This window comes from Wolffia australiana, chromosome 8, assembly GCF_029677425.1.
Source record: "Wolffia australiana isolate 7733 chromosome 8, ASM2967742v1".
NCBI classification, from domain to species: domain Eukaryota; kingdom Viridiplantae; phylum Streptophyta; class Magnoliopsida; order Alismatales; family Araceae; genus Wolffia; species Wolffia australiana.
Window position 1 is genome coordinate 16,973,103 of NC_135842.1, and position 13,687 is coordinate 16,986,789.

A 13,687-nucleotide genomic window follows, 5' to 3' on the forward strand; every position below is an offset into this window, starting at 1 on the left:
AAGGGTACCCTACTCCCCATCCGCGATTAGAAAAGCAAAAATCTTAAAATTCTAAGATGGCAGCGCATTCCTTTTAAATGTGCTATTTCATTTGAGGGTCACATTCACTGTATAAGCGAAAAGGTGTTTAGTCGATTTATACGTGGTAATCTAATAATTTTAGCTCCATAAACAAGTCTTTTTCTTCTTTGACTTCTTCCACTGCATGACCTGTCCTCTCTACTCAATACTATCATGCCCCTTATATATTCCCCGTCTTCAAAGCCCTCTTCCGTAGAGGAAAAAATCACTGTTTTGCAGAAACAAGAGCGACGATGGCCATCTCGATCTCCCCGTTCCGACTCAAGCAGCTTCCCATAATAATACTAGAGCTGCTGCTCCTATGGAACGTCGGTTACGGGCGTGAGCGTGAATTCAAGATAGCGGAGGCCACCATAGCGAGCATCCAACAAGCCTTCAACAACGGCGATCTCTCTCCACAGGAACTGGTGGAAATTTACGTGAACCGCATCAACAAGCTCAACCCGACCCTGAGAGCAGTCCTCGAGCTCAACCCGGCGGCGTTTGCAGACGCGTCAATCGTCCAGAAGCGGAACCGCGCCTCCCGGCCTCTCTACGGCATCCCCATCCTCCTCAAAGACAACATCGGCACGGCGGCGCCGCTGAACACGACGGCCGGCTCGGCGGCGCTGCTCGGTGCGGCGTCGCGGGGGGACGCCGGCGTGGTGGCGCGGCTGCGAGACGGCGGCGCCGTCATCCTGGGGAAGGCCAGCATGTCGGAGTGGGCGAGTTTCCGCTCCTTCTCCGCCCCGGCCGGCTGGTGCGCCCGCGGTGGGCAAGGGGTGAACCCGTACAACCCCGCGGCCACGCCCTCCGGCTCCAGCAGCGGCTCCGCCATCGCCGTCGCGGCCAACTTGGCCGCGGTCTCGCTCGGCACGGAGACCGACGGGTCCATCCTTTTCCCCGCCGCGGCCCAGTCGTTGGTAGGAATCAAGCCCACCGTCGGCCTCACCAGCCGAGCCGGCGTCATCCCCATCTCTCCTCGCCAGGACACTGTCGGGTTAGCCTGCAAAAGACTCGGTTTTTATTCTATTTTATTTTGGTCTTTTTCGCATGGTCTTTGCGACGTTATCGCAGGCCTATCGCGCGAACGGTGGAGGACGCGGTGAGGGTGTTAGAGGTTATCGTCGGGTACGATGCCGGTGACTCGGAGGCGACCGCGGCTGTGGCCAAGTTCATACCGCGCGGAGGGTACAGGCAGTTTCTCCGGCGAAGAGGGCTGAAAGGGAAGAGGCTCGGTGTTCTGAGACGGCCGTTCTTCGATTTCCTCAGCGGCTCCCATATCGTACGCGCTGCTTTCCAGGCCCATCTGCAAACGCTGAGGTGAACTCTCGATCTCATCTAACCAACTTAGAACGCGGTCATAGGAATTGTTTCGCTTAACAAAGTCGTGAATAAAACTACGGGTTTATGCCGTTTTACGGTTGTAGGTATGGATTAATTATGGTTTTTTGTGATCGGTAAAACTGAGACGAAAATAGATAACCGTAAAAAGTCCTAGGCTCCCTCTATATATGGGTTCCAGCGCCTCTCGCAGGACTCCGTATCATAACTTTCTTAAGATTCATTTATGATCAGACTACAAAAATGGATTCAAAGTATGTTTTCCCACAAAATGGATTGCATGATAATAATTCACTGTCTCTTTAGTTGTCAGATATGGATTGCATGTCCGAACAAATAATGGTATTTTTTGGACCAAATATGAAGGGATGAAGGCGCAATCGTCGTGGATAATCTAGAAATATCGAACATAAGCATCATCCTCGACAGAAGTAAAAGTGGGGAGGTGACGGCGCTCCGGGCGGAGTTCAAGCTCGCCCTCAACGCTTACCTGGCACCGCTGCCGAGCTCGCCGGTGAGGTCCCTCGCCGACGTTATCGCCTTCAACAACGCCAACCCATTAAAGGTAAACCGGTAGTTCGACGATTTCTCCATCTACATTTCATGTTGACGTGATGGTAAACGACAAGTAAATGACTGATCACAATGAAAAAAAAAATGTCCACAAGCCTTAGGGAAAAAACCCATCATGATGGGCATTCCATACAATGCGGAATACTTATTTTTGTGGGCATTTGGCAGGAAAAGACGAAGGAATACGGACAGGGGGTGTTTGAACTTATCCAGCAGACGACGGGTATTGGCCCGTTGGAGAGACAGGCCTTGGCTCAGCTGGCGAGATTGTCAGCTGAAGGGTTGGAGAAGCTGATGAAAGAGAAGAGACTGGACGCGGTGGTGGCTCCGGAGGTGACCGCGGCTCTGCAACTGGCGACGGGGAGTGGCGGTGCTGCCGTAGCGACGGTGCTGGCGATCGGAGGATACCCGGGGATAGTCGTGCCTGCAGGGTTTGATGGCCAAGGAGTGCCCTTTGGAATTTGCTTTGGTGGGCTCAAAGGGTCTGAGCCTGCACTCATTGAGATCGCTTATGGGTTTGAGCAGGCTACAAAGATCAGGATTCCACCTAGAATCGGACGTTAGATGGTGTCCACTCTCCGGTGAGGCAGGGTGGGACAGTGTGCGAAAATGATCATGTATAGTGTGGGGATGGTGGAAGAGAAGTGATGAATGTGAACTGTCCAGATGGGATAGGGAGAGGGAAGGGATAAAGATATCAAGATGGTAGCAAAATAAGACGCGAGATGGTGGATAAGAGGTCAGACGTGGATGTGAAGTCCATAATATTAAAGGTCAAATGTTGAAGAGGATGATGAAACAAGGCGAGGTATTGAAGAATGGGAAAGAGGGAACCGGAGAAGCTGATAGATAAAGTAGACATTATTATTGTTGATGCTCCTATGGTCTATTTGTTTGTCCTTAGAATATCACTGTTCTTTAAACAAACGACAGTTATTTATAAGCTTCAAGAAAATGTGTTCTTACTAACAGGCAACGTCTATTTTTTAACGGAGAGGAAACATGCAGTTACTAAAAGACAATGGAAAGCAGCTGGATAAGAGAGTGGGATGAACGTGGGAGCCACGTTGTATTTGGAAAGGGTCAAGCAGATTCTGGGAGGATCTTAGAAGTGAGACTTTGAGAAAACCAAAATATGATAGAGTAACAAAATACAATGAGTGAGTGGATACAAAAAGAGAACAAGTGGAGGAGAAAAGTCAAAGAGGGTGGGAAAGAGAATAACGAAACAAGAGGAAGGTGAAGGGAAAGAGAGAGAAGTGGAGGAAGTGATAGATGGGGAAGTCATCTACACATTCCAATCAGTAGGTCTCTAGATCAGCCGTCTCCCGATCTTGGATTACCATCTCATTATCATCGTCATCCTCCTCACCATCATCGTTCTCATCAGCATCCGCATCCTCCTCATCATCATCTTCTGTGAGAATCCGTAGATTCTCAAGAAGCTCCTCGAGAACAATAAATAAGAACGGAGAAAGAAGAAGAAAGGGAAGTGGAAGAGAGAGAGAGAGAGAGAGAGAGAGAGAGAGAGAGAGAGAGAGAGAGAGAGAGAGAGAAAGAGAGAGAGAGAACGAGAGATAGTTGAAGTGGTCTTTAGATCATTGAAAATCCACACAATATATTCATCGACATTGGTTGTTATTTATATTACCATATAGTAGTTATAAGTTTGCTTATTTTGTTTTGATTGTTTAAATCATGTCTGTTATAATGGCTGTAATGGTTAGTTAGTTTGTAATCGTAACCGTCGATTAGTTGGCCTATCTAAGTGAAATCCTGACCGTCTATGTATTATCCTATTCTAGATTGAATCCTACCCGTCTATGTTTAAACTTACGTTTAACCATATCCTTCTATTTATCTTAACAGAGTTTAGGATACATCTTTGATTTTTACTACTCTACTCTTTGTTAGAAATCCTAGTATGATGTGAAGTCCTTTGCTGACTTGTATTGCCGAGTCGTTCACTCCTGTCTTCGTATTCTTCTTCTTTATCCTTTACACCCCCCTTCAAGCGAAAAGGCGGAGGAATGACGTTGAGCTTGTCCCTGAGAATAGAAAAACGTGCATGAAGGAGAGCTTTTGTGAGTGCATCAGCTACCTGTCCGTCGCTGGGAATGAATCTGATTTGTAAAGATTTCGCAGCAACTTGCTTGTGAATGAAATGAAAATCGATTTCCATGTGCTTTGTCCTGGCATGGAAAACAGGATTAGCAGCAAGATAAGTAGCTCCTATATTATCACACCAAAGAATAGGAGCTGTCGTTGTATTGATGTAAATTTCTTTAAGAAGTGATTGAATCCACATCACTTCTGCTGCTGCATTTGCCAATGCCTTATACTCAGCCTCCGTACTTGATCTTGCTACGGTTGGCTGCTTTTTAGAGCTCCATGAAATTAGATTTTTCCCTACATAAACTAGCAATGCACCTGTTGACCGTCTATCTAATTCATCTCCAGCCCAATCTGCATCACTGAAGACATTAATAGTCAAACCCGAGTTTTTATGAAACATTAAGCCATGTAAAATTGTTCCTTTTAAATATCTTAATAAATGCTTTAAAAATTTCCAGTCTTCACTCGTTGGTTGATGCATTTTCTGGCGAGCTCTACTTACTGCAAATGAAATGTCTGGCCTAGTAAGAGTCAAATATTGCAAGGATCCTGCCAATCTTTTATATAATGAATGTACAATAGTACTTTCTTCACTTAGAGATAATTTTGCAAGACTAGATGGAGTTTTAGCCTCCTTAAAATGTTCCATGTTAGATTATTGTAAAATATGTAAAATGTATTTTGACTGAGAAAGTAAATAGCCATCGTCCAGCTTAATCTATTCTATTCCAAGAAAGTAATGTGCAGGACCGAGATCTTTTATAGCAAAAACTGATTGTAATTGAGAAATGATATGTACAATATCTGATGAATGAGGTGATTTTACAACAACATCATCAACATATATAAGGACAAAAATAGTATGACTTGCGGGACGTTTAAAGAAAAGAGATGTATCAGTTTTAGATCCAACGAAACTATTATTGTTAAGAAATATAGCTAATTTAGTATAACATGCTCTAGGTGATTGTTTAAGCCCATTTGTCGATTTATTAAGTTTACATACATGATTAGGGAAATCAGGATTTTTAAAGCCTGGAGGTTGTTCCATCTATACTGTTTCATTTAAATCGTCATGTAAAAATGCGTTGGAAAAGTCTAGTTGATGAATTTTCCAATTATGACATACAGCTATTGATAGCAATAACCAAATAGTCGTATGTTTTACCACAGGACTGAAGGTTTCGTTGTAGTCAAAACCTTCTTTCTGGTTGAACCCCTTGGCTACCAATATAGCTTTGTATTTTTCTATATCTCCATTTGAATTGTATTTAATTCTGTAGACCCACTTACAACCTATAACATGAAAATTTGAATTTCTAGGAATGAGATCCCATGTATTATTTTTCATTAATGCATGTATCTCATTATTCATGGCATCTATCCATCTACTACTTTTGGAGGCTAAATTAAAATTGGTTGGCGCATTACTTGCAACAGCAACAGATAAGCATTCCGGAATAAGATGTTTTATTACAGAAAATACTAGTCGTTTAGTATTTTGTGAAACAAGATTATTTTGATTATTATCCTGTTTATAGATATCTAAAAGACTTTGTCTTTAAGATATCTCCTTGTTCAGGAGTATAATCTAGTGTACTAGATATAGATTTTTCCAAATCAGAAGCATGATTTGGATCACAAGTCAATATCTTAATAAAATTATTAAGATATAGAATTATGTTATTCTTTAGTATTATTCTCGTTATTATTAGGTCTAATGAAGGCTCATGTAAAATATTTTTGTCATTGTTTCCTACAAAACAGTCAATCACGTCTACTTTAGCATTATTCATCCAATCATGATTCGGGTCATTTTTATCACTTGGATTGAACCATGAAATGATCCAAGTATCCCTTTATTATCCAGTACATTATGATACACATCAAAAGGAAAATTTTATTCAAAGAAGACAACATGTCTAGAAATAAAAAATTTACCTATATGGAGTGACAAGCATGTGTATCCGAGGTGAAGAGAGCTATAGCCCAAGACGACACACCTTTCTGATTTGGAATCTAACTTATTCTCTGCATATGGCTTAAGAAAAGGATAACAGAGATATCCAAAAGTTTTGAGTATAGAATAATCAGGTTTAGTTTTGAAAACAATTTTATATGGAGATTTATAGTTTAACACTGAAGTAACTAGACGATTAATAAGAAAAACTGCGGTCATTACTGCTTCATCCCAAAATCTTTTTGGCATTTTAGCAAAAGCAGAGTAAGTGTCATTTCAACTATATATCTATGCTTCCTTTCAGCAGTGCCATTTTGTTCAGGGGTATGAGGACATGATACCCTATGAACAATGCCTACTGTTTTTAAATGGTGGTGAAGAGCTTGATACTCACCACCCAGTCAGATTGTAAGTATTTTATTTTAGTTGAGAATTGTCTTTCAACTTGATTTTGAAATTGTATAAATGTATTAAACAGGTCAATTTTCTTTGTAAGTGGAAAAAGCAAACAATATTTACTAAAATCATCTACAAAAATAACATAGTATGAATAACCTGAGGGAAAAGTGATTGGTGGTGGTCCCCTTAAATCTGAATGTCTAATTTCTAAGACATGGTTAGAAGAATTTTTAGTTGAAAGAAAAGGCAATTTGTGGGATTTGGAAACATTACAAGATTCACATAAACGTTTTTGTTTGGAATGAAAGAAAGGAAGTCCATATTTTTGGACAATGGTTTTCAACACTCTAAATGTGGATGTCCTAATCTATAGTGCCAATTTTTTAAAGTCGTCTTTTCCCCCAAGTTGGCACAAAATGATGACGGGTTCTCCAGGTAGTATAGCCCATTCCAAGTTGTTCCTCGAAGGAGAATTTGATTGGTTGTTTTGTCCTTCACATGACAATAAGAAGAGTGAAATTCAACAAAAACATTATTGTCCGTGGTTAACCTATGTATAGACAAAAGATTTATAGTAATTTCAGGTACATGAACAATAGTTGTAAAAACAAAATTTTATCACATGTAGTTATTTTTGATGAACCAACTGCTAAACTATTCAAACCTTCTCCATAACCTATTTGAAGATGATCATTTCCTTGGTATGTTTGAGATGTTGACATGACATTTTGAACGGCAGTCACATGATGTGTTACCTCGCTGTCGGGGTACCAACCACTATTTTATGCTGAATAGAATTGTGGCCTTTTATTTGCATTTCCTCCTTGAGAAATTTGCATTCTGCTATTTGAAAATTGAACAAGATCTTGGCAATCTCTGGCTCTATAGCCATACCGTGAACAAATTTGACACCTGGGCTGAAATATTTGATTTCTTCCTCGTCCTCTGTACTGTCCTCTATTTTGATGAAAATTTTTCTGATAACTCTTCCTTTCAGAATTGAATGATCTGTTCTGATCATTCTGTTTTTGGGCAGCATTTGCCAAGTCAACCAAAGTCAACGCCGCCACTACAGGGACTCTGCGACAGCCAACCAAGATTCATGCCGCTGCTACGAACACACCGTTACCGTCACACACATCTCCATGCAGGCACGCTCCCTCACGAGTCATGACACGTCGCCAACGACAGATACACAACTGCCCCTTGACGTGACACGACCCGTCCCTCGTGTTTATTTTAATTAGTCGTACTTTCTCTTTCCTCCAAGGCCTATATATAGAGGCCATTGTATCAAGAAACATTTAGGCAGTCATTATTCAAGAATTGAGTTTGTTTAACTCCTCTTGGAGGACTGCCCTACCTCCCCTATCCCACCTCCGCTCCGACCGCCACCACCGCCGCCGCCATCGTCGTCGTCGTCAGCCACCCTCCCGTTCGTCTCTTCCCTTCCCTTCATTCTCTCCCTCGCTCTCTCTCTCTCTATCTCTCTTGCCCTCCCTGGGTTACCCTAGGGCAGCCCAAGACCGCCACCCCAGGCCGTCCAAGGCAGCCCAAGGCCTCCGCCCCAGGCCATCCCAGGATGCCGCCCAAGACAGCGCAAGGCGGCTACCCTAGGCCGCCCCAAGCTTCCGCCCAAGGCAGCCCAAGGCCGCTGCCCCAGGCCATCCCAGGCTACCGCTCAAGGCAGCCCAAGGCCACCACCCTAGGCCGCCCAAGGCTGCCCAAGGCCGCCGCCCAAGGCCTCCCCAGGCATGTGTGTGGGCATTCCGCGCACCCTTTGCGTGCCTCGCGCGCGCGGGTATTCGCCTATGCCTGAATCTGCGACAAGGACATCAACTCCCTACCAGGGTCGTTAACGCCCGGAATGCCTAGACTCTTACTCGCCTAGTGGGCCTCTCAACGCCCGAATTCGCCCAGTTTTGCCACGCTCAGAATTCCCCACAGCCTCTTCACGCACTATGATGCCGAGGTACACCTGAAATCTTTGGTATCGTCATGTTATTCGCCTAGTATTCCGAGAGAAGTCTCCACCGCCGCTAGATTTGATTTGATTTGGATTTTCCTACAATTCTTTTTTGAGAGTTTCTTCGATGACGTGAATTTGGATATTGAATTTGGTGCTTCGGCATCGTTGGGGTGGGTGAAGACAATACTGTCGGCCTCGACGAGGATCGTAGCTGCACCACCAGTATTTCATCGGTTTTAAGCTCCGAATTCGATCGCGTGGATTTCTGTGATCTGTTTTATCCCTACCCAATCCATCCATTTCCTTCCATTCGTCTTGTCATTTCTCCGTCTCCCTAGTCGTCCTACATTATATAACCATCTATCAATGGAAGAATGATGTTCTGCCACATTTGATAGTTATCAGCTCAGAGTTTGATGGAAGTCGCATTGCTTGGTGGAACAACAATTAGAACACCCCCTAAAAAATTCACCATTCCCAGGGCTATGGCGGTGCCAGAAGTGGGATTTGTGACGATTTTCTCTTCGGCCATGTCAATTGAGGATTGACAATGCAGGGTTTGTCGTCAGCGGCATCTGTGGGACGACGCTCTTGACCCGACGCTCTACCTTGCTTCTTCGTTGCCGTTGTTGAGGAGAGCAGAAAGTTTTGATGGCAAAATGATCTTGCAGAGTTGACTGCAAAGTTGACTGCAGAGTTGGTCTACAAAGTTGATAGTGAAAACAAAGCCCCCTTCTGGATTATGGTGAAACAGTCTCCAAAGCAGTCGGTCGAAGGCAAGGCCCCTTTCGGATTCGACGGCGAAGAAAAGGCCCTTTCCTCGGTCAGATCGTCTGACATTCGGATACCATGTTGGAATCCGTATATTCTCAAGAATCTCCTCAAGAACAAGAAATAAGAATGGAGAAAGAAGAAGAAAGGTAAGTGGGAGAGAGAGAGAGAGAGAGAGAGAGAGAGAGAGAGAGAGAGAGAGAGAGAACAAGAGATAGTTGAAGTGGTCTTTAGATCATTGAAAATCCACACAATACATTCATCAACATTGGTTGTTATTTATATTATCATATAGTAGTTATAAGTTTGTTTATTTTGTTTTGATCATTTAAATCATGTCTGTTATAATGGTTGTAATGGTTAGTTAGTTTGTAATCGTAACCGTCGATTAGTTGGCCTATTTAAGTAAAATCCTGACCCTCTATGTATTATCCTATTCTAGATTGAATCCTACCCGTCTATGTTTAAATTTAGGTTTAACCCTATCCGTCTAGTTCTCTTAACAGAGTTTAGGATACATCTTTGATTTTTACTACTCTACTATTTGTTAGAAATCCTAGCATGACGTGAAGCCCCTTTCTGACTTGTCTTGCCGCGTTGTTCACTCCTGTCTTCGTATTATTCTTCTTTATCCTTAACGTCTCCTGCATCATCATCATCATCATCATCATCATCATCATCATCATCATCATCATCATCATCATCATCATCATCATTATCAGCATCTTCCTATCGTCCATCCTTTCCAGTTATAGCAGGCTTCCCCACGTTCTTTGTTGTGCCGGCGTTTATGTTTCTACTCTCTGTTTATGAGTTTAGAGCGGGGACGAACAGCCATCGAATACATATGAAGAACGAGCTTCTTCTCCTGGTCCGTGGGATAATACCTAGAAAGCTATATTTTTCTTAACTTTTCAAACCTGAGAAAACTTTAAGTTGTTGCAGGCTTGAATTATTTATTTTCACAAAACGGGAACGTGTTTCTTCCCTAATTTTTTTCGATATTTTCTCTTTTCACAGACCGATTCTCCCCATCGCCTGCGCTCTTTCTCTCTCTCTTTTCCAAATTGCTTCATCATTATCTCTGTGACCGATTAAATAAAGGATACCCTACTCAACTTTCGCGATCAGAGAAATAAAAATCTTATAATTCAAAGATCACAGCGCATTCTTTTCCATGGGCTATTTCATTTAAGGGTCACATGCACTGTTTAAACTAAGCGGTGTTTAACCAATCCATACGTCGTAAAACAATAATTGAAGCCTTCTTTTTCTTGTCTTCTTTAGCCCTCTACTCAATAAACTATATTAAACAATATCATGCCCCTTATATATTCCTCGTCTTCTAAGCCCTCTTCCCTCGAGGAAAAAAATCACTGTTTCGCAGAAAAAAAGGGGGCGATGGCATTCTCGATCTCACCTTTCCGATTCAAGCAGCTCTCCATAATATTACTACAGCTGCTGCTTCTATGGAGTGCCAGCCACGGACGTATGCATGAATTCAAGATAGAGGAGGCGACCATTGATAGGATCCACCGAGCTTTCAACAACGGCGATCTCTCTCCCCGGAAATTATCGAAAATCTACGTGCGCCGCATCAACAAGCTCAACCCGTCCCTGAGAGCAGTCCTCGAGCTGAACCCAGCGGCGCTTACAGACGCGTCCCGAGTCCAGAAGCTGAACCGCGCTTCGCGGCCTCTCTACGGCATCCCAATCCTCCTCAAAGACAACATCGGCACGGCGGCGCTGCTCAACACGACGGCGGGCTCGGCGGCGCTGCTCGGCGCGGCGTCGGCGGGGGACGCCGGCGTGGTGGTGCGGTTGCGAGACGCCGGCGCAGTCATCCTGGGCAAGGCCAGCATGTCGGAGTGGGCGAATTTCCGCTCCTTCTCCGCCCCGGACGGCTGGTGCGCCCGCGGCGGGCAGGGGGTGAACCCGTACAACCCCGCGGCCACGCCCTCCGGCTCCAGCAGCGGCTCCGCCATCGCCGTCGCGGCCAACTTGGCCGCGGTCTCGCTCGGCACGGAGACCGACGGGTCCATCCTTTTCCCCGCCGCGGCCCAGTCGTTGGTAGGAATCAAGCCCACCGTCGGCCTCACCAGCCGAGCCGGCGTCATCCCCATCTCTCCTCGCCAGGACACTGTCGGGTTAGCCTGCAAAAGACTCGGTTTTTATTCTATTTTATTTTGGTCTTTTTCGCATGGTCTTTGCGACGTTATCGCAGGCCTATCGCGCGAACGGTGGAGGACGCGGTGAGGGTGTTAGAGGTTATCGTCGGGTACGATGCCGGTGACTCGGAGGCGACCGCGACTGCGGAGAAGTTCATTCCGCGCGGAGGATACAGGCAGTTTCTCCGGCACAGAGGGCTGAAGGGAAAGAGGCTCGGTGTTCTTAGACGGCCGTTCTTCGATTTCCCCCAGGGCTCTGATATCGTCCACGCTGCTTTCCAAACCCATCTCCAAACACTGAGGTGAAGTCTGGATCTCATCTAACCAACCTATAATTACTCACTGGGACGTCTTACAGTTTATCGCTTAGCAAAGTCGTGCATAAAACTGTGTGATATAAGCATTTTACGGTTGTTAGGTGTCGTTTACTTATAGTTTATTGTGATATTATAGAGGTAGAGAATGGTAAAACTGAGGCGAAATTGGATATCCGTAGAAGGCCTTGGCTCCCTGTAAATATGGGTTCCGGAGCTTCTCACAAGACTAAATATCATGTTTTTCAAAAGAGTCGTTTATGATCATAACTCTCGTAATATGGGCCCATCGGACTCAATTTTTTATTGACTCATTTATGACCAGACAGCAAACATGGTTCACAGTATGTTTTATTTAGTTTTCCCAGGAAATAAAAATTTAGATATCGCTGATTGATTCGTATCCACGTCCTAACCCATAGGACGAATTCAACCTCTCTCGACTATTCAGAAATGATATGCGTGTCCTAACAGCTATGGGATTTTTCGGACCAAATTTGAAGGGATGAAGGCGCAATCGTCGTGGATAATCTAGAAATCTCGAACATAAGCGTCATCCTCGACAGCTCTAAAAGCGGGGAGGCGGTGGCACTCCTGGCGGAGTTCAAGCTCGCCCTGAACGCGTACCTGGCGTCGCTGCCGAGCTCGCCGGTGAGGTCCCTCGCCGACGTTATCGCCTTCAACAACGCCAACCCATTAGAGGTACACCTGTAGTTCGTCGATTTCTCCATCTACATTTCATGCTGACCAGATCAAAATGATGAAAATATGTCCACAAGCCGTAGGTAGAAAACCCATCATGATGGGCATTCCATACAATGCGGAATACTTATTTTTGTGGGCACTCGGCAGGAAAAGACGAAGGAATACGGACAGGTGGTGTTTGAGCTGAGCCAACAGACGACGGGTATTGGCTCGTTGGAGAGACAGGCCTTGGGTCAGCTGGCGAGATTGTCAGCTGAAGGGTTGGAGAAGCTGATGAAGGAGGAGAGACTGGACGCGGTGGTGGCGCCGGAGGCGACCGCGGCTCTGAAACTGGCGACGGGAAGTGACGGTGTTGCCGTAGCGACAGTGCTGGCGATCGGAGGATACCCGGGGATAGTCGTGCCGGCAGGGTTTGATGGTCAAGGAGTGCCCTTTGGAATTTGCTTTGGTGGGCTCAAAGGGTCCGAGCCTGCACTCATTGAGATTGCTTATGGGTTCGAGCAAGCTACCAAGATCAGGATTCCACCTACAATCGGACGTCAGATGGTGTCCCCTCCCTGGTGAGGCTGGGTAATAAAAAAATATCAATAATCAGATTTTGCAAAACACATTTTGGGACTTGGGCTCAGTAATCTTTGATACAATTGGGTTTGACTGTTCCATTCTCGTTCCCCAGTTTTAACAATGACCTTAACCTTACCTAAAATTATTTTTGATTCCCGTCTGACATTGTTCAATCTTGTTAAGTCCTCGTCCAGTTATGTTGGCTTGTCGATGTCAAAGGCAAAGAAGAAAAGTAAAAAAAAAGGCATGGAAGAAGACAAGATGAGAGGAAAAGAAGAATAAGAAAAAAAGGAGTGAAGAAGAAAGGAAGATTAAAAGAAGAAGAGAAGAATAATATGAAAGGGAGATGAATTTATTAGTAAAGAAAAATATGGAAGAAGAAAGGATGATGGAAAGAAGAAGATGAAATTAATACAAATAAGAACAGGAGATAAAGAAAATGAAGAAGATAAGAAAAGGAAAGAAAAATACAAGAAGAAAGAGAAGGGGGGAGGGTTTAGTGAACGGGGAACAGACTGCGATTGGGCGAGGGGCTGAATAGGGAAAAAGAGGGTTGACCAAACTCTTGGCCTGTCCTGTTTGCATAACTCAAAATACTAAGTTATAATGATCTCAATGGGATAAGACTCATCACTCCTGTCCAGTCTAGGGTGCAACAAATGTCCCACAACTTATAAGCATTACCGGATTATGCAATATCTGTTATACATAATATGTGCTACATTGTCAATATCGATAATTAACA

The 13,687-nt window shown here is 44.4% G+C and overlaps 2 protein-coding genes across 2 annotated transcripts; both read left to right on the forward strand.

Annotated features, from left to right (window-relative positions):
* The first annotated feature begins 256 nt into the window (after positions 1–256).
* LOC144706997 (putative amidase At4g34880) lies at positions 257–2,946 on the forward strand. The gene is made up of 4 exons (XM_078580110.1): positions 257–1,060; positions 1,138–1,383; positions 1,771–1,969; positions 2,146–2,946. The coding sequence occupies exons 1-4, from the start codon at positions 315–317 to the stop codon at positions 2,539–2,541; spliced, it is 1,587 nt and encodes a 528-aa protein (XP_078436236.1). The 5' UTR covers positions 257–314; the 3' UTR covers positions 2,542–2,946.
* Positions 2,947–10,547: 7,601 nt separating this feature from the next.
* Positions 10,548–13,038, forward strand: LOC144706996 (putative amidase At4g34880). Its single transcript, XM_078580108.1, has 4 exons — positions 10,548–11,338; positions 11,416–11,661; positions 12,177–12,375; positions 12,526–13,038. Exons 1-4 carry the CDS (start codon positions 10,593–10,595, stop codon positions 12,940–12,942), a joined length of 1,608 nt encoding a protein of 535 aa, XP_078436234.1. The 5' UTR covers positions 10,548–10,592; the 3' UTR covers positions 12,943–13,038.
* Positions 13,039–13,687: the final 649 nt, after the last annotated feature.

Coding starts and splice junctions, on each gene's coding strand:
- LOC144706997 (XM_078580110.1), top strand. CDS start 315: ATGGCCATCTCGATCTCCCCGTTCCGACTCAAGCAGCTTCCCATAATA. Junction 1,061..1,137: donor CCTCGCCAGGACACTGTCGG/GTTAGCCTGCAA, acceptor ACGTTATCGCAG/GCCTATCGCGCGAACGGTGG. Junction 1,970..2,145: donor ACAACGCCAACCCATTAAAG/GTAAACCGGTAG, acceptor GGCATTTGGCAG/GAAAAGACGAAGGAATACGG.
- LOC144706996 (XM_078580108.1), top strand. CDS start 10,593: ATGGCATTCTCGATCTCACCTTTCCGATTCAAGCAGCTCTCCATAATA. Junction 11,339..11,415: donor CCTCGCCAGGACACTGTCGG/GTTAGCCTGCAA, acceptor ACGTTATCGCAG/GCCTATCGCGCGAACGGTGG. Junction 12,376..12,525: donor ACAACGCCAACCCATTAGAG/GTACACCTGTAG, acceptor GGCACTCGGCAG/GAAAAGACGAAGGAATACGG.